This window comes from Symphalangus syndactylus, chromosome 8 (assembly GCF_028878055.3).
Source record: "Symphalangus syndactylus isolate Jambi chromosome 8, NHGRI_mSymSyn1-v2.1_pri, whole genome shotgun sequence".
Classification (NCBI taxonomy): domain Eukaryota; kingdom Metazoa; phylum Chordata; class Mammalia; order Primates; family Hylobatidae; genus Symphalangus; species Symphalangus syndactylus.
The window spans coordinates 64,240,458-64,265,788 of NC_072430.2; the positions used below are offsets into that span (position 1 = coordinate 64,240,458).

The 25,331-nt window shown below is 36.9% G+C and overlaps 1 protein-coding gene across 9 annotated transcripts in view; it reads left to right on the forward strand.

Annotated features, from left to right (window-relative positions):
* Positions 1 to 25,331, forward strand: part of DDHD1 (DDHD domain containing 1) — a 124,665-nt gene that overhangs the window by 79,645 nt on the left and 19,689 nt on the right. For all 9 annotated transcript variants that reach the window (XM_055289334.2, XM_055289330.2, XM_055289332.2 and 6 more), the window contains 2 exons: positions 10,229 to 10,335; positions 17,418 to 17,524. In XM_055289334.2, the coding sequence (XP_055145309.1) occupies positions 10,229 to 10,335; positions 17,418 to 17,524 (214 nt within the window). The remainder of the gene's footprint in view (positions 1 to 10,228; positions 10,336 to 17,417; positions 17,525 to 25,331) is intronic.

Genomic DNA, 25,331 nt, shown 5'->3' on the forward strand with positions numbered 1-25,331 from the left:
ATTCCTGGGAATAGAGAGTTTTCTCTCTTAACCTTATTTAGCAAACTTGCTAATGATTAGTTCAGACTAGCTTCAATCACCTTTGTTTCAGAAAAATATGTTTACCACTTACGTAGACTGAGAAGCAAATTTTTAGAAAACTTCTAGGAATGTCAGAATTAGTTTACTAAAAGGGATAAATGGAAGGCATTTTAAATACAATTGGATTTACTTGTTGTGGAGTTCCATTACAAGAGAACTCTTCATAGAACTTGCATATCTAATGCCCTAAGTTAGTCATTTTAAAGCTATAATCTTAGAAGAATATAAAGAAGTGTTCAGTTAAACACAGTAGGTTGAACACATGAGCTTATCTTACTCCCTCCTGAAACCTCTTTGAACATGATATAAAAAAGAATTTTAAAAAGCAAAAAGGCATAAACCCGTAAGTACAGAAAAAAAATGGGAGAATAAACAATAGTGACAAGAATATCAACAAAACTTATTTTTTTGAACAGGAAATACATACATGTAGTTCACAAAACAAAATATTAAAATGTGGAGTAAAAAGGCTGATTCTCATTTCTGTCCCCATCTTCCCTCATTATCCTTTGTCCTTGTGTCCCCATTTAGAGTCTTCTAGATTTTCTTTAGGCATACACAAATTTTTTTCCACACAAAAGGTGCATGCTATAGACTTCTGGACCTTGTTTTTTTTGTTTGTTTGTTTGTTTAAAAAATGTATTTTGGATTGCTTGAGCCCAGGAGTTCAAGAGAGTGTGAGTTGCCAGTGCACTGCAACATTGGACAATGAAGCAAGACCCCATGTCTTTTTTTTTTTTTTTTGAGACAGAGTCTCACTCTGTCGCCCAAGCTGGAGTGTGATGGCGTGAACTTGGCCCACTGCAGCCTCCGCCTCCTGGGTTGAAGAAATTCTCCTATCTCAGCCTTCCTAGTAGCTGGAACTACAGTCACACGTCACCACGCCCGGCTAATTTTTGTATTTTTAGTAGAGACAGGGCTTCACCATATTGGTCAGGCTGGTCTCGAACTCCTGACCTCAGGCGATCCACCCGCCTCAGCTTCCCAATGTGCTGGGATTACAGGCATGAGCCACTACACCCGGCCAACCTCATCTCTTAAAAAAAAAAAAAAAAAAAAAGTATCTTGGAGATCACTGCATGATTTTCTATTTATATCTTTTTCTATTTTTTTCTATATTTATATCACGCATATATTTTCTTAAAACCAATTAGTTTACCAGTTTTTTTCTAATTGAGAGGAATTATGAAGACTTATGTTTTACAGGTATTTAATGATCCTCAGTTGTACAGTAATTCTTAAATGCTATTAATCTCTACTCTTCTTACAATATGAAGTAAACATTCATTGCTCTGAGAACATGGAAATTGAAATAAGCTTATAACAAGACTGAAATCATGATTTTTGTGCATGCATAGCACAGTAATGGGTCATTGTCTGAGGTATAATAGAATATTTTTTAATCATTCCTTTTTCTCATTTTCTCTACCACCCATTGGGCTCAGTAGTTCTTATGAGATATTTAAGAAATAGATTTTACTGTTTTTAGTAAGGCAAATTTGGGCATATAGCTGGAACATATCCATCTTCTCTCTTCCCTCTCCCTGTCTCCCCCTTCCTCTTTTCCACATCCCCCTCCTCTCCCTTCCCTTTCCCTCACTATTTTTTCATTTTTCTTCCATCCTTTTCTTCTTTTTCTTAACAGTCACTCCAGCACTCCAAATGATTCAGTAGACATACCTGTTTGATCAGTTTTGATCATTCGAGAATTATGATAGCGATCCTGTGGAGTGAAGGATTGTATAAGTTTGCTTTATAACAAAACAACATTTTAAGCAGATGTAGTATTTCCAAGTTGAGAACTCAAAATTTGGGTTTCCCAGCTACATCACTGTTGACATTTTTGACTGGATAATTTTTTGTTATGATGGCTGGCCTATACATTGTAAGATGTATAACTGTATCCCTAGCCTCTCCTCACTGATACAAATAAAACCCTTAGTTGTTAGAACCAAAAATATCTCCAAACATTGCCAAGTGTCCCTCAAAGTACAAAATTGTCTATGGTTGAGAACCACTAATCTAAATGAACTCTTTTGTGTGCAAATTCAAACAGCAACACATGTACCACTTCCTAATTACTATATCACAATGATTTACTTAAGAACTACACAGCCATTAAAATTGAATGAGTGGGTAGAAAAATATTAGAAATTTTTTTTTTTTTTTCTGAGACAGAGTCTCGCTCTGTCACCCAGGCTGGAGTGCAGTGGCGCGATCTCAGCTCACTCCAAGCTCCGCCTCCTGGGTTCACGCCATTCTCCTGCCTCAGCCTCTCTGAGTAGCTGGGACTACAGGTGCCCGCCACCACACCCGGCTAATTTTTTTTTGTATTTTTAGTAGAGACGGGGTTTCACCGTGGTCTCGATCTTCTGACCTTGTGATCCGCCCGCCTCGGCCTCCCAAAGTGCTGGGATTACAAGCGTGAGCCACCGCGCCCGGCCTAGAAATTTTTAAATATGTTCTTTCTCGCATATACTCATGTTTGTTAAAACTGAACATTTGAAAAGATGACAAAGAAACTTTAAAAATGTTTCTGCGATTACTTGAGTATCTGATGTAAAAAAGGAACTTTTAGACTCTGTGGATAACAAAGAGATCCTGCCTTCAAGTCTAAAGTTTTGGCTATCATTTTATTTTCAGTGATGATAAGGGAAGCACATCTTTATTTTGGCAAAGTAGAATCTAGGCTTCTTAAAATGCCAACTTTGGGGATATGCAATCAATAAACATAATTATAATGCAATGCCTTTTAAAATATACTGAAAATGAAGATAGACTTCTCAACAAGTACTATTAGGATAACTAGATTTGCATATAGAAAAAAATAAATTGGATCCATTTCTCACACAAGGATAAATTTCAGTTGGATCACATTTAAGTGAAAGAAATGAAACCAGGACATGGTAGCACATGCCTATAGTCCTAGCTACATGGGAGGCTGAAGCAGGAGAATCGCTTGAGCCCAGGAGTTTGAGGCTGTAGTGCCCTATGACCACACCTATGAATAGCCACTGCACTTCAGCTGGGGCAACATAGCAAGACCTCATCTCTTAAAAAAAAAAAATGGAGGGGGGAAGGAAAAGAAATGAAATTATGCAAGTATTAGGGATTCTTTTAAAGGAGAGTTTGAATTCTTCTAGAACTTAGGAATAGAGAAAACTATTCTATGACTTGATCCACGAGAAATAAGGAAAAATATTGATAAATATTATATCATCTAGGGAAAAAAATGGCAAAGAAAAACTAAATTGAACTGAAAGAAAACATTTTCACCTTACAGATGAAGGATTCTTAATATGTAAAATCATTCTAAAAATAAAAATCTCTTCAACTACCTTGTAGGAAAATGGGCTAAGGATATAAGCAAGTAGTTGCCAGAAAAGGAAGTGGCTGTTAACCATATGAAAAGTTTTTTTTGTTTTGTTTTTTTTGTTTGTTTTTGGTTTTTTTGTTTTTTGTTTTTGTTTTTTTGGAGAGAGTTTTGCTCTGTCACCCAGACTGGCGTGCAGTGGCACGATCTCAGTTCACTGCAGCCTCCACCTCCCGGGTTCAAGCAATTCTTCTGCCTCAGCATCCCAAATAGCTGGGACTACAGGTGCGCACCACCACACCCAGCTAATTTTGTGTTTTTTTAGTAGGATCGGGATTTCACCATGTTGGCCACGCTGGTCTCAGACTCCTGACCTCAAGTGATCTGCCTGCCTCGGCCTCCCAAAGTGCTGGGATTACAGGCATGAGCAATGCACTCAAACAGATGTCATTTCTTAACTATCAGATTAGCGAAAGTTCAAAATTTGACAACATGCTTTTTTTGGCCAGGCTGTAGGTAATAGATGTTCTTGTACAGCTGATGGAATGCAATGAAAACGAGTATGTGGCAGTATCTATCAAAATTACATATGTATTTATCCTTTGACCCAGAAAACCTACTTCCAGGACTCTATCCCAAAAAATATCAGCAAAAAATAAAAGAGGCATGCACAAGGCTTTTGATTGCAGCATCACGTAGGAAACTACTCAAATGTTCATGAATAAGAGATGGGTTGATAAACTACAGCTTTTATCTATATAATGGAGTAGTATGCAGTTGTAAAATAGAGAAGATCTCTATGTATTACTCTGGTTCTTTGAAAAGATCCACAAAGTTGAGAACATTTTAACTAGACCAAACAAGAGAAAAAGAAGATCCAAATTACTAAAATGAAAAAGGAGGAGACATTACTACCACCAAAATTACAGAAATAAAAAGGATTATAAGGGAATACTATGCACAATTCTGTGCTACAAAGTATGTAACCTAGATTAAATGGACAAATTTCTAGAAACAGACTGCCGAAACTGTTTTAGTAATCACTTTCCAAGACAGACACAAACTAGGAAAACTGAAAACTGATCTGGTAACGAGTAAGAAATAGAAAGTCTGAGTAGACCTATAACAAGTAAAGTATTTGAATTAATAATCAAAAAACTTCCACCAAAACAACAAAAGCCCAGGACCAGAAGATTGCACTGGTTACAAACATTAAAAGAAGAATTAAGCTGGGTGCATTGGCATGTGCCTGCAGTCTCCGCTTCGTGGAAGGCTGAAGCAGGAGGATTGCTTGAGTGCAGGAGTTCCAGGCTATAGTATAATACACGACGGTTCCAGTGACTAGCCGCTGCACTTCAGCCTGGGCCACATAGTAAGATCCTGTCTCTTAAAAAAAATAGATAAAAATTAGCACCACTTCTCTACAAATTCTCTAAAAAATAGAAGAGGAAGGAAGATTTCCCAGCTCATTCTATGAAGCCAGTATTACCCTGATACCAAAAACCAATGAAAGCATCATAAGGAAAAGAAAACTATACCAATATCCCTTACTGAATACAGACCACAGAAATCTCAATGAAATGCCAACAAACTGAATCCAGCACCATATATAAATGGTGATATACCATGACTAAGTGGGATTTATCCAAGAATGCAAGATTGGGTCAACATTTTATTTTTAATCAAGGGAATCTACCACATGTGTAGAATGAAGAAAAAAAACACATCATGTGATTTTCAGATACAGAAAAGACATTTGACAAAATCTCAACATACTTTCATAATAAAAGCACTCGGGAAATTAGAAACAGAAGGCAACTTTCTCAACCTGGTAAAGGGCATCTACAAAAAGCCTGTGGCTAAACTTATTCTTTAATAGTGAAAGACTGAAAGCTGCTCCTTGAGATCAGGAACAAGACAAGTATATCCACTCTCACCACTTCTGTTCAGCATTGTACTGTACATTTCAGCCAGAGCAATTAAGCAAGAAAAGAAATACAAGGCATCTAGATTAGAATAGAAGAGACAAAACTATCTGTGTTTGCAAGACATGATATTATAAGTAGAAAAGTCCTTTTGTTCTTCAAAGGACACTGAAGAAAATGAAGACAACCCTCAGAATGGGAGAAAGTATTAGCAAACCACATATCTGATGAAGGTCTAGGATCCAGGATATATAAAGTACTCTTACAACTCAACAGTTTTTAAAAAAGGAAGACCCCGGTTTTTTTAAATGGGTAAAGGGTTTGAGTAGACATTTGTCCAAATAGGATATACAAATGACCAGTAAACCCGTGAAAAGATGTTCAGCATCTTTAGTTATTAGAAAGATGTGACCGTGAACGCTACCACTTTAAAGGTACCACTTTATACCCACTAGGATAACTCTTATCGAAAAGATGGAAATTAACCAGTATTAGCTAGGATGAAGAAAAATCGCAACGCTTACATGTTTCTCGTGAGACCAGAAAATAGTACAGCTGCTTTGGAAAGTTTGGCAGTTCTTCCAAAAGTTAAAGTTAGTGTATGAGCCAGCAATATCGCTCCTATGTGTATACCCAAGAGATCTGAAAATGTATGTCCACAAAAACTTGTTAAAGAATGTTCATAGAAGCATTATTCATGATAGCCAAAAAATGGAAGCAACCCAAACATGAATCAACTGATGAGTGGCTAAAGAAAAGTGGCATATCCGTATAATGAAATACTATTCAACAATGAAAAGCAATGAAGTACTGATTTATGATGCAACATAGATGAGACTTGAAAACATTACACTGACTGAAAAGCCAGACCCAAAATGCCCCATATTGTATGATTCTATTTATATGAAATGTTCAAAATAGACAAATCTGCTGAAAGTAGATTAGTGGGTGTTGGCAAGTGGGAGGAAGAGGGATAGAGAGTGACTGCTAATAGGTATGGTGTTTCTTTCTGGGGTGATGAAAGTGTTATGAAATTAGGTAATGGTGATAGCTGCATAACTCTTTGAATATACTAAAGGCCACAATTGTTTAAAAAAAAAAAAAAAACCAATGAAGTTGTATCAAAAGCAACCTGGAGAGATTCACAGACCTAAAATAGACAATTTGAACCTTGGTAAGGATAATAACTACAGTGGATTGATATGCATCAAATATGCATAAATCTGTGAGTTAGCAATGACATCAAAATATATAAAACCTAATGACTTGTTATTTTGAAAACTGTTAATAAAAGGGAAGAATTAACCATTTATCCTGCCTTTTCTAGATTAACTGTGCCTCAGTTCATGCAGAAACTATTTGGTTATACCCCAGTGCAGCTAAATATTTAATGTAAGGACATTTCTCTTTCTAGAAGTATAAGCCTATAAACAAATGAAGAGTGATGGAATTTAAAAGGCACTTTTGCCACCGTGATAAACTAATGGATTTAAACAATGATCATCAGTAACTGCTATCATCACTAAAAAGAGAAGAGTTGTCTGTACCTATGTACATATGGAGTAGTAGTCTCACCAAAACAGAGCTTGCATCTGATGAAGCCCCTATAACTAACTACCAAACTATAGGAAACGGGACAAAGAACATGTTAAATAACACCATAGAGATACAGTGAATGAAAATCGGACTCTTGAGTAACTCTATAGGACACATACACAAAAAATTACAGGTATACCTCAAAGATTTTGTGGGTTTGGTTCCATAACACTGCAATAAAGCGAATATCATAATTAAGCAAGTTGCACAAATTGGCTTCTCAGTGCATATAAAAGTTATGTTTACACTACACTGTAAACTATTAAGTATGTGATAGCATAATGTCTTTAAAAATCGTGTACATATCTTAATTTTAAAATGCTGTACTGCTAAATGTTGCTAACCAATTATCTGAGGCTTCAGTGAGTTCACAGCATCTTTTTGCTGTTGAAGGGTCTTGCCTCCATGTTGATGGCTGCTGACTGATCAGGATGGTATTTGCTGAAGTTTGGGGTGGGTGTGGCAATTTCTTAAAATAAGACAACAATGAAGTTAGCCACATCGATTGATTCTTCCTTTCACAGAAGATTTCTCTGTAACATGCAATGCAGTTTGAGAGCATTTTACCCACTGTAGAACTTACTTGAAAATTTGAATCAATCCTGTCAAACCCTGCCACTGCCTTATCAACTAAGTTTATGGCACATTCTGAATTCTTTGTTGCCATTTCAACGATATTCACATCTTCACCAAGAGTCCATCTCAAACCACTTTCTTTGTTCATCCATAAGAAGCAACTCCTCATCCACTGAAGTTTTCTCATGAAATTGCAGCAATTCAGTCACATCTTCACACTCTGCTTATTTTAGTTCTCTTGCTATTTCCAATACATCTGCAGTTACTTCCTCACTGAAGTCTTGAGCCCCTCAAAGTCATTTATGAGGGTTGGAATCCATTTCTTCCAAACTTCTGGAATGTTGGTATTTTCACCCTCCATGAATCACTGAATCACAGATGTTCTTAATGGCGTCTAGAATGATGAGTTCTTTCCAGAATATTTTCAGTTTACTTTGCCCAGATTCATCTGCTGTCTATAGCAGCTATAGCATTATAAAATTTGTTTCTTAAATGTAAGTCTTCAAAGTTAAAATTACTCCTTGATCCACGGGCTGCAGAGTGGATATTGTGTTAGCAGGCATGAAAACAACATTCATCTCCTTGTACATCTCCATCAGAGCTCTTGAGTGACTAGGTACATTGTCAGTGGGCAGTAATCATTTGAAAGGAATCGTTTTTTTTCCTGAGCAGTAGGTCTCAACAGTGGGCTTAAAATATTCTGTAAGCCATGCTGTAAAAAAGATGTGCTGCTATCCAGGCTTTGTGGTTCTATTTATAGAGCACAGGCACAGTAGATTTAGCATAATTCTTAAGGGTCCTAGGCTATTTGGGATGGTCAGTGAGCATTGGCTTCAACTTCAAGTTACCAGCTGCATTAGCTCTTCACAAGAGAGTCAGCCTGTCCTTTGAAGCTTTGAAGCCAGGCATTAACTTCTCCTCTCTAGCTGTGAAAGTCCTAGGCATCTTTTTCCATTAGAAGGCTTTTTTGTCTACATTGAGAATATGTTGTTTAGTGTAGCAACCTTCATTGATTATCTTGGCTAGATCTTCTTAACTTGATGCAGCTTCTACATTAGCACTTACCTCGCACTTTTATGTTATGGAGACAACTTCTTTCCTTAAACCTCATGCACTAACCTGCTAGCTTCAAACTTTTCTTTGGTAGCTTCTTTGTCTCTCTGTCGTTTAGAATTGAAAAGAGTTAAGGCTTGCTCTGGATTAGGCTTTGGCTTAAATAAAGGGAAAGTTGTAGCTGTTTTGATCTTCTATCCAGACCACTAAAACTTTCTCCTTATCAACAATAAGGCTTTTTCATTTTCTTATTTGTGTATTCACTGGAGTAGTACTTTTAATCTCCTTCAATAACTTTTCGTTTGCATTAACAAATTGGCTACCTGGTGCAAGAGGTCCAGCTTTTGGCATGCTTGGCTTTTGACATGCCTCCCTCACTAAGCTCGATAATTTCTGGTTTTTTATTTGAAGTGAGAGATATGTGACTATTCTTTTCACTTGATCACCTAGAGGCCAGTATGGAATTATTAAGTACCCTAATCTCAATATTGTTGTGTCTTGGATAATATGGAAGTCCTCGGAGCAGGAGAAAGGTTGGGGAATAGCCAGTCAGTGGAACAGTCAGACCACATACATTTATCAATTAAGCTCATCTTATACGGGTGCAGTTCACCATAGTGGATGTAATAATAATGAGAAAGTTTGAAATATTGTGAGGATTACAAAATGTGACACAGAGACACAGAGTGAGCACATGCTGTTGGAAAAATGCACTAATAGACGCTCCATGCAAGGTTGCCACAGACCTTCAGTTTCTTAAAAAGGGAAGAAAAAGGCAATATCTGCAGAGTGCAATTTTTAAAAAAATGAATGCAGTAAAACAAGATATGCCTTTACAAGGCAAAATAGAGAAAGGAGCCTGTAGTAGAGACATGTCTTCCAATTGCAGTGCATGGATTGTATTTAGAGCTCAATTTAAACAAGTGTAAAAAATTTTAATATTATAAAGTAATGTTTATAATCCAACTGGGAAAATAGGACCACTGAACTACATATTTGCTGAAATTAAAGAGTCATTCATTTCTTTGGTATGATAATACTGAATAGGTTATGTTTTTCTTGTATTTTAGAAGTAGATACTAAACTACAGACAAAATAATGCAATATCTAGGATTTGCTTTTAAATATGGGGGAAGGGAATGACTACTAAAGGAATAGCATGAGGGGGTTTTTCTGGATGAACTGTTCTGAATTGTGTAATACTAATCACAAATCTGCACATTTGCTAAAATTTATATAACTGACACCAAAAGGGGGAAAAGGGTCAATTTTATAGTATCTTAATATTTTAAATAAAATTTTCAAATTTATATTATGGAAAGGATGAAGAGACCAATAGATTAAACAAGATAGGTCATGACTTGCTAATATTTGGAGCTGGGTGATGGCACAGAGGTATTCATTATGCCATTCTGTCTACTAAAAGCTCTTATGTATAATTATTTAGAATATAATGTAAAAGCTTGGAATATTTGAAATCATAGATGGCAAATTTAGGAAAATAACCGCAAAACGAAGGTATCCTAGTATTGCAGACTTGCTTAGTGTGGTAGTCATTGGAATGTAATTTGACAAAGCTATAGGCAAATGGAAGTGTTATGATTAAACACGTTTTATCTCATATAAATTTATATGTGAAGTTACTCTCATAAAGCTTTGTTTGCATTTTTGTTTGTTTTTTTAGGATGAGAGAGGCTGCAAGAAAAATAGAAGAAAGGCATTTTTCCAACCATGCAACACATGTTGAATTTCTGCCTGTTGAGTGGCGGTCAAAACTTACTCTTGATGGAGGTATATTTTGTTTAAAAATTGAATGATTTAGCCAATGGCAAATTTTTACCAAAATAAATGCAGAAAGTTTTAGAAAACACTTTTTGTTCATTGAGAATATAGTGTCTTCAATTTAATTGTCTTGAGGTATACTCACCCTTTGTTCTAGATTATTTAAGAAAATAAAATCCATTGATTTCTAGAATAATTATACTGACTAATATCATTTGGACCACTATATAGATTTCATAGATAGCACTGTTTTCATGCATGCCCTCTGGATTGTGAGGGCAGGTAGAGGAATATAGTGGGAACAAAATGTTTTCTAAAGTTTTTGACACTAGGTTGATTTGTCAGTACTTTAAAAATATTTGTTTTCCACAATTCCATATGAGCTTACATTTTTCTTTCTAATAATTTTCCCCCCATAATCGGAAGATAAAAATCTCAGGTTTTTTGTTTTCCTTTGTTGTTTTTCATACGTTGCCTGGGCTGGTGAATTACAATCTAGCATAGAGAATTTGTATATTTGTTTAAGTAAAATCAGTTGTCTTCCTTAAAGAGCTGTCATCAACCAAAATATGTGTCTTTCTTTACACAAAGTTATGTCCGTTAAATAGTAAAACCACAAAAACAATGTTTGGATTGATTATTTACATAATCTGCAAAATGAGAGAGTTGTTATACTGGATATAATATTAGCAGCTGCCATTTGCGGAGCCTTTTGCTATGTGCCTGGCAGTCTGCTATGCATTTTACATGGAGTATCTCATTTAATTGTCTCAAAAATCCATGAAATACCTACTTTATTTTCTCCATTTTACTGATAAAACTGAAACTCACTAAAAGGCAAATTTAAGAGTGGCAGGCAGAATCTAGCTCTGTATGATGCCAGATTCCATGTTTATCACAGTATTAAACTGCCTCCCTGGGTGATTTATAAGAATTTGTCCAGGTCTGTGATTCTGTCTTATAGTCAGTTATGATTTATAAGGATTTGTCCAGGTCTGTGATTCTGTCTCACAGTCAGTTAGGAATGTCAGTTGTAGTTTATCAAACCCAAATTGCATCAAAAATTGTAATGAGTTTTAAAAAAAAGGAATGTTATTGACCAAAACAGATCTCAGCAGCAGTGGTTCATATGTAAAGTTCTAGTGTAATAACAACATGATCCCTTGAACTTTTCCCATTCATACAGGTAAATTGCTCAGGCTTCTCAGGAAAGTACATAATATGGATGAATTAACATTTAGTAAAACTCCTGAGGTTGTAATTTCTGTTAGGTTTAATCTACTTTGGTAGTATAAAAGGCATTCTGATGAGTGAAAGAAGCCAGTCTTAGGCTGGGCACGGTGGCTCATGCCTGTAATCCCAACACTTTGGGAGGCCAAGGCAGGCAGATCATTTGAGGTCAGGAGTTCGAGACCAGCCTGGCCAACATGGTGAAACCCCATCTCTACTAAAAATACAAAAAAAATGAGCCAGCGTGGTGGTGGACGTCTGTAATCCCAGCTACTCAGGAGGCTGAGACACGAGAATCACTTGAACCCAGGAGACAGAGGTTGCAGTGAGCCAAGATCGTGCCAATGCACTCCAGCCTGGGTGACAGAGTGAGACCCTGTCTCAAAGAAAAAAAAAAAAAGCCAGTCTTGAAAGTTTATATACTTTATGCTTCCATTTTCATGACATTTTAGAAAAGGCAAAACTTCAGGGACAGAGAACAGATCATTGGTCAGCAGGAGTTAGGGGAAGCAGGGAGGATTTGAATTTATAGGAGCAGCATGTAGAAGTTTTTTAGGGTGATGGAACAGTTCAATATCCTGATCATGGCAGTAGTTACATACAACTACACATGCATTAAAACTCAGTCAATTTTATTGTGTGTAAATTTAAAAATAATTTTAAAAGGGTGTCTACTACCTACAGCAAACATCATTGTGTTCTTTGGTAGTGAAAGGCTAAAACCATTTCCTTTAAATCAGGAATAAGCCAAAGATATCCACTCTTACAACTTAAATATTCTGCTTGAAAGTCTTAGCAGTGTAATAAGATAATAAAAAGAAATAATAGTTACAAAGACTCAGAAACATCTGTTTTGATTTGTAGGTCATATGGTTGTCTACTCAGAATATACAAAGAATATACAGAAAAATTATTAGGCCAGGCACAGTGGTATGTGACTGTAGTCCCTGCTATTCAGGAGGCATAGGCAGAAGGATCACTTGAGTTCAGGAGTTCTGTGCTATAGTGCACTATGCCAATCAGGTGTTCACACTAAGTTCGCTATCAATATGGTGACCTCTCGGGAGCAGGGAACCACCAAGTTGCCGGAGGAGAGGTGAAAGAGCCCAGGTTGGAAACAAAGCAGGCCAAAACTCCTGTGATGATCATTAGTGGGATTACACCTGTGAATAACCACTGCATTCCAGCCTGGGCAACAGAGAGACCCCATATCTGGAGGGGAGGGGAAGAAAGAAAAAATTACTAGAATTAATAACATAATTTATTAGGGTTGTGACATAGAAATTCCATATGTAAACATAACTGCATTTCTGTATACCAGGAACAGACAAATAGCATCAAAAATATAAAGTTCCAAGAAATAAATCTAGCAAAAGAAGTATATTTATGTTACAAATTAAAGAAACTTGAAAGACCTTAAACACAACTGAAAGATAATTTTGTTAGATTGGGAAATTCATTATTCTAGAGGTGTTGATTCTCCCAAATCAAGCTATAGATTCCATGTAATTCCAGCCAGGATTTCCAGAGTTTTTCCATGAAACTTGACAAACTGATTCTGAAATGATTATCAAAGAACAAAGGGCTAAACAATCAACAAAGTGAAGAGACAGCCCACCAAATGTGATAAAATATTTGCAGACTACCCATCTGACAAGAGATTAATAACCAGAATATCTAAGGAGCTCAAACAACTATATAGGAAATAATCTAATAATCTGATCCAAAAAATGTGCAAAAGATTTGGTAGGTATTTCTCAAAAGAAGACATACAAATGGCAAACAGGCATATGAAAAGGTGCTCAACATCATTGATCAGCAGTGAAAGGCAAATCAGAACTACAATGAGATAGCTCATCCCAGTTAAAATGGCTGATATCCAAAAGACAGGCAATAACAAATGCTGGTGAAATGTGGAGAAAAGGGAACCCTCATACACTGTTGGTGAGAATGTAAATTAGTACAACCACTACAGAGAACAGTTTGGAGGTTCCTTGAAAAACTAAAAATAGAGCTACCATATGATCCAGTAATCCCACTGCTGGGTATATATTAAAAAGAAAGGCAATCAGTATATTGAATAGATGTCTGCAGAGTCCTGTGTTTGTTGCAGCACTGTTCACAATAGCCAAGATTTGGAAGCAACCTAAGTGTCTATCAACAGATGCGTGGATAAAGAAAATGTGGTACATAAGCACAATGGATTACTATTTGGCCATAAAAAAGAATGATATCCTGTCATTTGAAACAACATGGATGGAACTGGAGGTCATTATGTTATGTGAAGTAACTCAGGCACAGAAAGACAAACAGCAGATGTTCTCATCTGTAGGATCAAAACAACAATTTATGGAGATAGCAGGATGGTTATCAGAGGCTGGGAAGGATACTGGGGAGGTGGGGGGATGGTTAACAGGTACAAAAAAACCGAATGAATAAGACCTAGTATTTGATTGCACAACAGGGTGACTATAATCAATAATAAATTAATGGTACATTTTAAAATAAAGAGTATAATTGGATTGTTTGTAACACAAAGGATAAATGCTCGAGGGGATGGATACCCCATTTTCCATGATGTGATTACTATGCATTACATGCCTATATCAAAATATCTCATGTACCCCATAAATGTATACACCTCCTATATACCCATAAAATTTAAAAAAAAAATGAAATAAAAAAGGAACAAAGGTCTGAAAATAGCCAAAACACAGAATGATGGATTTGAGGGGTGGAGTCTTGACCTACTAGGTAGCCGTACCTGGTACTGTATTCAAACTTCCGTAAATATCCTTGGCACAAGGATAGGCAAATAGAGCTGTGTACCAGATTAGAGACTCCCTAAACAGGAAACCTTCTATATGTCAGAGCTGGCATTACAGATGATTAGTGAAAGGATGGTCTGTTCCATAAACGGTATATGGTAATAACTGGGTGTCCTATGGGGGAAAAATGTAAAAAATGATCTCTACTTCACATTTCACATGGATCAAAAACATAATATATGAAAGCCAAGACTTTAAAACTTTTTAGAAAAATATACAAAACCGTATCTGTATAACCTCAAGGTGCAGAGAAAGAATTCTTAATATGCAAAAAAATGCAACTATAAACTAATAAAGATAATTTTTTTTTTTTTTTTTTTTTTTTTTTTTTGAGACGGAGTCTCGCTCTGTCGCCCAGGCTGGAGTGCAGTGGTGCAATCTCGGCTCACTGCAAGCTCCGCCTCCTGGGTTCACGCCATTCTCCTGCCTCAGCCTCTCCGAGTAGCTGGGACTACAGGCGCCCGCCACCACGCCCGGCTAACTTTTTGTATTTTTAGTAGAGATGGGGTTTCACCGTGGTCTCGATCTCCTGACCTCGTGATCCGCCCGCCTCGGCCTCCCAAAGTGCTGGGATTACAAGCATGAGCCACCGCGCCCGGCCAGATAATTTGATTAGATTAAAATTAAGGACTTCTCTTTACCAGTAGACCATAAAAAACAAAAGACAAGCCACAAACTGGGAAAAAGATGTTACAACAGAGCAACAGATATAACCGCCAAAGGTTTGACATCCAGAATAAAGGACAAGAAACTTAAGTGGGAAAGAAAAGATTGTTTTAAATTTATATATGTATATTTTTTCTAGTAATCAAGGAGATGCAAATTAAAGCCACAGTAAAGTATCATTCACACCCATCAGGCAAAAATTTAAGAAAGTGACAATACCAAGTGTTGTTGGGGTTGTATAGCAGTGAGAGTTGTCATTCACTGTTGTTGGGAATGAAACTTGCTGTAGTCACTTTGGAAGATTTAACATCATCTTATAAAGCTGAATGTGCATGTGCCCTTTGACACAGTAGTCCCACTTCTTAGAGATGTACTCTAAAGAAACTCTTAAACATGTGTACCAGGAGACATGTAAAACAGTGTTATTTATATGACATATGATTTATATGTAGTAGCAAAAAACTGGAAACAACCCAAATAACTCTAAAAAGAGAATGGATAAATTGTGATATAGGTATAGAGTGGCATATTATACAACAGTGAAAAAGAGTGGATTGCAGCTATATGCATCAACTTGGATGAATCTCAGAAACATAATATTGGGTGGAAGGGTGCAAGCAAACCATAGATAATGCCTCAATTTACACAGTGTTCAGAATCAGATAAAATATTTAGGCTCTGGCACATAGTAAATTCTATAGAAGTAATTGGGTGCAGTTATTAATATTATTGGACATGTAGTAAATCTGTAAGGAAAAGGAAAAGCACAATTAATACAAACCTCTTACCTGTAGTTACTTCTCCCTCTCTGCTAGAGAGGCCTGTGATTATTTCGGAATATATGGTGGGTTTCTAAGATACTGGCAATATTCTTAAACTGGATGGTATGAACATGTTTTTGTAGATTATTATTTAAACTGCGCATTCATAATTAAATACCTTTATTTATAAGTGTCTGTATTTCACAGTAAAAACTTTTTTTGGAAATGCATTAAAATGACATTTGAAGTATTTTCGGATCAGCATGGTAGTCACATCTTTCACTTGTACAATTTAAAAATAGGTACAGCCTGTAAATATGTTGTAAACCACAAACAGCAACAACATTTCCCTTTACATCGTTGAAAAAAAAAAAAGAACCTTTGCTTGTCTTTGCCTTCCATTTATTATTACATTGTATTAAAGTGGAGGAATAAATAAAATAACCTAAGCCAATAAAGTGAAAAAGAATAAAAGAAATTTTGTTTCACTAAAATCATAAGCCTTCTGCTCACCTTGTGCTTTCAAATCACAGTATTCATCCAAGTATAGTGCTTTGTATTTCTATAAGAAATGTAAAATTTTCTATATCTCTAATAATTTTATTAGGTGTCCAATAGAATAATCTTTCCAACGTAAAATTTCCATAGGTTAGGCATAACTCGTGGAAGGGTGTACTGGTTCGAAAATCAGTTTATGTAGCAGTTTTTTTCAATACAGTAAATTACACCATCTTTATCTTGCTTACTGATAAACATTGCTGATTTATTTGCCTTTGTGCATACTTGTGATCTGACAGTTCTTGCCCATAGAATCTTTGGCTCACTAAAGATAGACGGATGCAAATTGTAGGATGACTTTTTTTAATTTGTTGCTGGTTGCCACCAGTGGCTCTAGGCAGTGTACATGTGTATTGCCAAGCTGAAGGTGCATAGATCAAAAAAAACAGAGAAGCTGGGCGAATGCCTCACACCTGTAATCCCAGCACTTTGGAAGACCTAGGCAGGCAGATCACTTGAGGTCAGGAGTTAAGAGACCAGCCTGGCCAACATGGTAAAACCCCATCTCTACTAAAAATACAAAAAGTAGCTGGGCGTAGTGGCACGCGCCTATAATCCCAGCTACCCAGGAAGCTGATGCAGGAGAATCGCTTGAGCCAGTGAGCCAGGATCACGCCACTGCCCTCCAGCCTGGGGGACAGAGCAAAACTCCATCTCGAAAAGGAGAGGAAACAGAAAAGGAGGTACAAAAATACTTGGGATTGTGTTTTGACACTAGTTCTAAAATATGTGGCCTCGTTTTGCTCCGGGTATCCCTGAATTTCATGCAAAAGCCAATACATACAAAAAAGGATGACGCTTTATAGATTTGATAATGGCTTTCATCCTTTAATGTTTCTTTTCATCTCCTATTTTGTCTTTTACTGTTTCGTTCTTGAAGTATTTTACAGGAAGGGAAGATCCATTAGAGCCAAAGCTGGTCTTGAATATTTAAATGTTAACTTAAATAGTTACTATTTCAGGCAATGTAATTTTCTTCACTATTATTTTCCTGTAACAGAGACTTTCTATAAGTTTACTTGTTTTTTTTGTTTGTTTGTTTTTGTAGACACTGTTGATTCCATTACTCCTGACAAAGTACGAGGTTTAAGGGATATGCTGAACAGCAGTGCAATGGACATAATGTATTATACTAGTCCACTTTATAGAGATGAAGTAAGTATCATGATTATCTTGCTGGTGGGTATTTTTTAGTGATAGCTTATAAATGTCCTAATTTTTACATTTTATGTTTTTTTAAGCAAATGAGAAATTACAATAATTCATTAATCTGTAAATAGCCTACTTTTAATACATTTGGTAGTCTTCAAACTAGACATTGGGACCCTTAATAAAACAGATGATCTCAGGTTGGGGGACTGGTTAGAAAATAGTTCTTTGAGAAATAACATTTTTTGTAAATCTAATTCTATCTATGATTGTTGTCTTCACAAAAGAGTTTTAGATGTAAAGTGTCCTTTAAACTTTTTGTATATGATGGACTTTTTTATTGCTTCACTTCTGTAATAATGGTAGTGAAGCCGATGTCTCCCAAGAGTAACACTGGGGGCAAGAGGTGAAGGTTTACTCAAGAAAATGAGAGAATCTCCACCAAATGCATTTTGTCACTTTATTGTTAAGAGGGAAAGGAATTCTGTTTAGTAGGAATAACTAACATTTGTTAATTGCCTAACGTGTGAACTTGTTTAACCCTTATTTTAAAAAATCCTGTGAAGTAGGTATGATTAGTATCCTCTTTTGAAGGATGAGGAAACTGATGCCAAGAGAGATTTTGAGGGTTGTTCATTGTGTCTCACTTAATAAGTGGCAGAGCCAGTATTTGAACCCAGGCAATACAGCTTCACAGCTTACACTGTTTACCACTTCTCTCCTCTGTGTTCACAATATAGCCAGTCTCTCTGTTATTTATTGGCTGATTATTTTGACTTTCCTGGGCCTTTAATCAGTAAATATTTAGTGAGCCCTACTCTATGCCAAACACTGGCTAACAGGGGGCCACTTTACTGCAGACTGTTACCCTTCATTAGCAGGGAGACAGAGAAAATCAGTGCAAGTGTTTGAAAGTAAGACCGGTCACTTTGGTAAAATTTATTTATCAGGAATCCCAGGTAAGATTTGATAATATATATGTATACTGAATCAGCTGGTTAAAGGTGCTTTGAACTGAGAATATGGTCTACATGTTTATTGAAAATTTTTTTATCGAGAACTTACTATGTATAAGATACTGTACAAGGATCTTGTACAAGGGGGAGTCTCTGCCTTCAAGAAAGTTTAAAATATTACAGTACCTAGGGCCACATTTATGAAATGTACGGAAGGAAGAGAAATCCATGGAAATTTTTGCAATTATTCTTTTTTTCCCTCTGAAAAAAGCATTTAGGCTTATTGTTATAGTACTTAAGATAAATTACATTTCCACATTTCCTCATAATCATATATGGCCCCAATTTTTGTTCTAAAAACCATGCAGTGGAAATTTTTTTTTTTGCAAATTGTATATGGGCTCTAGAGATAGACCGCTTGAATTCCAGTCCCACTGTAACACTTAATTTTTGTATGGCTTCTCTATCTGCAAAGTGGATATTCTAACAAGTAGCTACTTCATAGCACTCTTGTAAAGATTAATTGAGGTAATGCTTATATTAACATGTGGCACATGGCAGTCAAGAATTACTGTTATTACAGGTACTATAATATCAAATCATTTTAGTTTCTGAATTCTGAGTAAAATTCTCCAATGCTGAAACAGATGTGTTGCTGCCTGTAGATACCTCTGCTTTCATAAGAGAAAGAAGGGTTTGATGTTTTTTCTGGGCGCTTTCTTTTATCAGTGTTTTTAATCTAAAAATATTCCTAACTAAGCTTTGAAAAACTAAGTATGGAATGGATTTAGCGTATATGTTTTCTATATAAAGAGTTTAGATTTCTTAAGGTTTCATAACCTGTAACTGTTTTTATAATAGACATGTAAAGCATTTCAGAGTTAACAGCTTTATTTTGTATGTATTAACATAAATTTAATTTGCCAAATATTTTCTGAGCACATTTTGACACATTTTCATTTTTATAAGCTAGTAAAATGACATAGATTTGGCAAAGGAAGTAACAGATAGTGTTATGTCTCATTTCTCCCCAATATTTTTATGTTCTTGAGAATGAAAAACGGAAAAAACAGTTCTATTCCATACCCCAATTCTATCTTCATAAATTCAAGTGAGCGATAACAAGGTTCTAACCCAAAATAACGTCAGTAGGAATAAAGAGAAGAGATGGATTCAACATATGATAGAATTAAGTAGTCTTGAAATGATTTGTTATGGGTGATACAGGAAGGGAATAGACAGATGATGCTTACAATTTCTAGCTTAGGCAAGTGGTAGATGGTTCTGATATTAACTATAAACGGAGGAAAGGGGACCAGATTTTTGTAGGGAAAGAGAGTAGAACATAAAGAAAATAATGAATTATACTTGCAAATTTTTGGTATGTTTATGATTTCCTTCTGGAGTTGTATAGCACAGAATATACTCTAATATTAGAAGTGAAACCAGTGAGAGTGGAGGGAGGAGGATATCAGAGCGCATGTTACCATACACATACACATACGTGCATATATATGGTTGGTGGTACCCCTAAGAAGGCTCAGAGCTCTGGCTATTGGCTAGTGGTGACTGAGCAAATGGTCACTTTCTGTAATGCTCTTACATGTGGAAAGATTACTATCCTCAGAAAGGAACTGAATAAAGTAGTAGGAAGAGGGAACCAATGGCTATGATAAATGGGGGGCAAAGGGAACACCCAGTCCTTTGAATTAGTCTTTTAATCCAGATGAATTTCATGGGAGAGCATGAGAACTTGTGACTAAGATTCATCAGCAGTCTTTAGCAGTGATTTTCAAACATCCCTGACTAGAATCATTTCATACTCATTAAAAATAACAGCAAAAATAAACCCAGGATGGGGGTGGCAGGTACTGGAATTTGAGGGTATCATTGTAAATTCAACAATTTCTAAAATATGCGTGTGTATTGTAAGTATTATATATGTAGGTGAATATGTATATATACAGGCATACCTCAGAGATACTGTAGATTTGGTTTCAGACCACCACAATAAAGTGAATGTCACAATAAAGCAAGTCATGCAAATTTTTTGGTTTCCCAGTGCATATAAATTATGGTTACACTATACTGTAGTCTATTAAGTGTGCAACAGCATTATGTCTAAACAAATATACGTACCTTAATTTAAAAATACTCTATTGCTATAAAATACACACAGACATGAAGTGAGCACTGTTGGAAAAGTGGCACCAGTAGACTTACTCAACCCAGGGTTGCCACAAAGCTTCAATTTGTAAATGCAGTGTCTACAAAGTGCCATAAAACAGGGTATGCCTGTTTATACATGTATTTCCTAACTTTGTCCACTAAAGTGGCCAATAAGCAAAAACACCCTAATTGAGCACACCTAGCACCCGGATCTTTTCCTTTAGTGCTATTATTTCCCCCTGAGGAAAACCAGGGTTCCTCAGGAAAATGGCTGATTCTGGGGCTGGGACAACTTGTTACGGCAGAAGGTAGGAAGATGCTCAAGAGAATCATGGGGTAGGTCACAAGAACACAGGGCCAAATTAAGCAGCTCATACTGGCCAAATCTGGAACATTTGAGCACCAAAATTATTATTTATAAATCATTGAAAAAATTATAAGTTCATATTGACTATAAATAAATAAATGGGGAGAATGGAGAATCCTTTCTTACAGTAGAATGCCAAAGAGCAACTGATGGAGGGAATCCTGGAGTTGGAAAACCATTTTGCAGCTATCATGGTAGGATTAGGTAAGAGAAGACTGGACACAAATCATCGATGGATACTAAATTGAAGGCAGTATTTTGATGAGGAGCAGGATATTTACATGGTCATAAAGTATATCCCTGTAAACTGATTATTCATTTAAGAAAAAGGGACAATAATTATACACTGGAGAAATCAAGCAATACCTACACTGGGTATTCCTGAGGAACAGATGGACATTATGCACCTCTGGATATGACACACACAGGAGAACACATCACTTATACAGTATTCTCACAATGAGGAAACATCAGACAAACAGAAAATGAGGATGTTGTAATAAAAAGCAGGAATGAGACTGTATTCTTTAAAAATATTATCAGGCTGGGTGCAGTGGCACACGCCTGTAATCCCAGCCCTTTGTGAGGCCAAGGTAGGAGGATCACTTGAGCCGTGGAGTTCTAGACCAGCCTGGACAACATAGCCAGACCCCATCTCTACCAAAAATAATTTTTTAAAAATTAGCCGTGTATGGTGGTTTGGGCCTGTAGTCCCAGCTACTCGGAATGCCAAGGCCGGGGAGGACTGCTTGAGCCTGGGAGGTTCAGGCTGCAGTGAGCTGTTCTCACGCCACTGTACTCCAACCTGGGTGAAAGAGCGAGACTCCGTCTCAAAAAAAAAAAAAAAAAAAATCAGTATCATAAAGGCAGAGTGGCTGCGGAAAATGTTCCTGATTAAAGGATGCTAAAGAGATGTAGCTAAATACTCTATCTCATCCTAAACTGGATCCTGTACTGGATAGGGGAAACTGCAATAAAAGATACTATTAGATACACTGGCAGAATTGGAATGTGGATGGTAGATTAGATGAAATATTATTTCAAAATAAATTTATAAAGATTACTATGATTATAGAAGAGAATATTCCTAGTTTTAGAAAATATACAATGAAGAATTTAGGCGTAAAAGATCATGACATATATAATATATCCTCAAATGATTCCCAAAAAAGTGAGGGTTTATGTATTTATCATAGAAATAGAACGAGTGAATAAAGCAAATGGGATACAATGCTAACAATATGTGAACCTGGATAAAGGTTATATGAGTGATCTTTATGTTACTTTTATTTTGCAACATTTTATATATTTGAAATTATTTTCAAATAAGAAGAGGCCAGGCAGGGCGCGGTGGCTCACGCCTGTAATCCCAACACTTTGGGAGGCCGAGGAGGGTGGATCACCTGAGGTTGGGAGTTTGAGACCAGCCTGACCAGCATGGAGAAACTCCATCTGTACTAAAAATACAAAATTAGCTGGGCGTGGTGGCACGCGCCTGTAATCCCAGCTACTTGGGAGGCTGAGGCAGGAGAATGGCATGAACACAGGAGGCGGAGCTTGCAGTGAGTCGAGATCACACCACTACACTCCAGCCTGGGCGACAGAGTGAGACTCCATCTCTTAAAAAAAAAAAAAAGAGGCTAGACATGGTGGCTCATGCTGGTAATCCCAGCACTTTGGGAGGCCGAGACGGGCAGATCACTTGAGGCTGGAAGTTCAGACCAGCCTGGCCAACATGGCAAAACTCCATCTCTACTAAAAATAGAAAAATTAGCCAGGCATGGTGACAGGCACCTATAGTCCCAGCTACTGGTGAGGGTAAGGCAGAAGAATCTCTTGAACCCAGGAGGCAGAGGTTGCAGTTAGCCGAGGTCACGCCATTGCTCTCCAGCCTGGGCCACAGAGGGAGAGCCCATCTCGTTTAAAAAAAAAAAAAAGGTTAGGAAATGGAATAGCTTCCCAGATCTCCCAGAGATTCTCATTTGGTGGTTCTGAGATGGAGCCTGTGATTTTCTATTTTTAACAGTTCCCCTACTTGATACTATCCCGGGAATTCTGGGAAAACACTGCTTAAGGCATTGTGAAGAACAAAAGGGGTGCTTCCTAAGTGAGAGGTGGGCAAACTTTTTTTTCTTTTTTTTTTTTTGAGACAGGTTCTCACCGAGGCAGGAGTACAGTGGTACTATGTCAGCTCACTGCAGCCTCCATCTTCTGGGCTCAAGTGATTCTGATGCCTCAGGCTCCTGAGTAGCTGGGACTACGGGCACGCACCAATACACCCAGCCAATTTTTGTGTTTTTAGTAGAGACAGGGTTTCACCATGTTGCCCAGGCTGGTCTTGAACTCCTGACTTCAAGTGATCCTCCCACCTCGGCGTTCCGAAGTGCTGGAATTACAGGTGTCAGCCACTGTGCCCGGCCTATTCCTATTTTTAAAAAAGAAAAGTTGATTCTGTAAATTAAAATACATTAACATGAGATTGGTGTTAGGCAATATTCCAGGATAAATTATTTAAAAGTATATGTTTCCTTAGGGAAGGAATGATTAGGACTAAGTCACATGCCTGGTGAACGAACCTTGTTTGGTTTATTTGTGAGGCATTTGAAAGAGCCTTTTTCCCCTTTCTTCTCTGAGCCTTTGTAGTCAAATAGATGCAGATTCAAAGCCTGCCGCTTCTGTAATCCCAGCACTTTGGGAGGCCAAGGCAGGCAGATCACTTGAGGTCAGGAATTCAAGACCAGCCCAACCAACATGGTGAAACCCCGTCTCTACTAAAAACACAAAAATTAGCCAGGCGTGGTGGTGCACACCTGTAATCCCAGCTACTCGAAGCTGAGGCAGAAGAAGCACTTGAACCTGGGAGGCGGAGGTTGCAGTGAGCTGAGATCGCGCCACTACACTCCAGCCTGGGCAACAGAGCAAAATTCCATCTAAAAAAAAAAAACAAAAACAACAACAACAAAAAAAACCTGCTACTTAACCAGCTCTGTGATCTTAGATCGAATTTCTCACTTTCTTAGCTTCCCCACTTATAAAATGGGATAAAATATGTACTGATAAAGTTTGTCATTAGGATTAAAGATGCAATGTGTGTAAAGTTTCCAGTATAATTCATGGTCCTTAGACATTCAAATTATGATTGATGTATTTCAAGGGCCACCATATTTTTAATAGACTTATTCTGTTAACTTTAAAAAGTGAAGGTCAGTGGATAGAAAATAGGTGAAGAAACATGTTTGTTTACTGTAATGAACTTTGTAGTAACAAAGCTGTCTCTAAAGATAGAAGTGGATACTTTAAAATGGAGATATGCACTAAGGTAGAAACTGAATGACCACTTCTCAGGGATGCTACTGAAGAGACTCCTACCTTCACAGCAGTTTAAATTAGATCATTGCCGAGGTCCCTTTTAACTCTCAGATTCTTACATGCTCATGGGAGAACCCTAATGATTTTCCCAATAATTCCTGAAAAGTCATGGTTGGGGAAAAGTTGTGTATATCAATCAGTACTTCTCAGATGACTTTCTGAGGACCAGTTTAAAAAATCAACCAAAAATTAATTTCAGACTATCAAGAGATCATCAGAGAGCCTTTGGCCCTTACTTCAACCCTAAAGTAACACAAGAAATCCAGAGAGAACTGTACATCTTGTGTAAATCTGAACTCTCTTTTTAATAGCTTTTAAAATTGAAGAATTATAAAGAGAATTGTCCTAGCTGTAGCTTGACATTATTTGAATTATTTAATTGATACAGATGCCTAGAACTCTCTATATTACATTTTCTCATTACAATTTCTTGAAGCAGGGAGAACAAAGGACTAACTCTATTCCTCAGCCATATTTTGTGTGTTTGGACTCAACTCTTGAAACTGCCAGGTTTTTCCTCCTTATGTTCATTTCCTTCATAAATTTTAACTCTTGAGCAGTGGTTATGGAAATTAGAAATGCTTTTAAACTTTTGAAAAGCTATCCAGTGCTTACTGTGTAAGAGGTTTGTTGACTTGATTAGATCATATTGTAGACCTAATAGATAATAAAGTTAAGATTACAGGATATATTGTTAATCTTGGCTGAGATGTCCCAAATGAATACACTTGGTCACGAAGGGATCCTAATTAGGAGAATATAATTGGATCAGAAAGGAGAAGGAAAAGGAAAAAAAAAATTCCAATTAGAGTAAACTTGTTGGATACAGCATAGAGATGAATTTCTCCTTTCACTGATGAGCGGATGAGATACAGAAGCATTTAGAGTTAGTACAAAGCTGTTTAAAAAGTTGGCTTTCAAAATCATAATGTCTGACCATAGATGTCTCTCA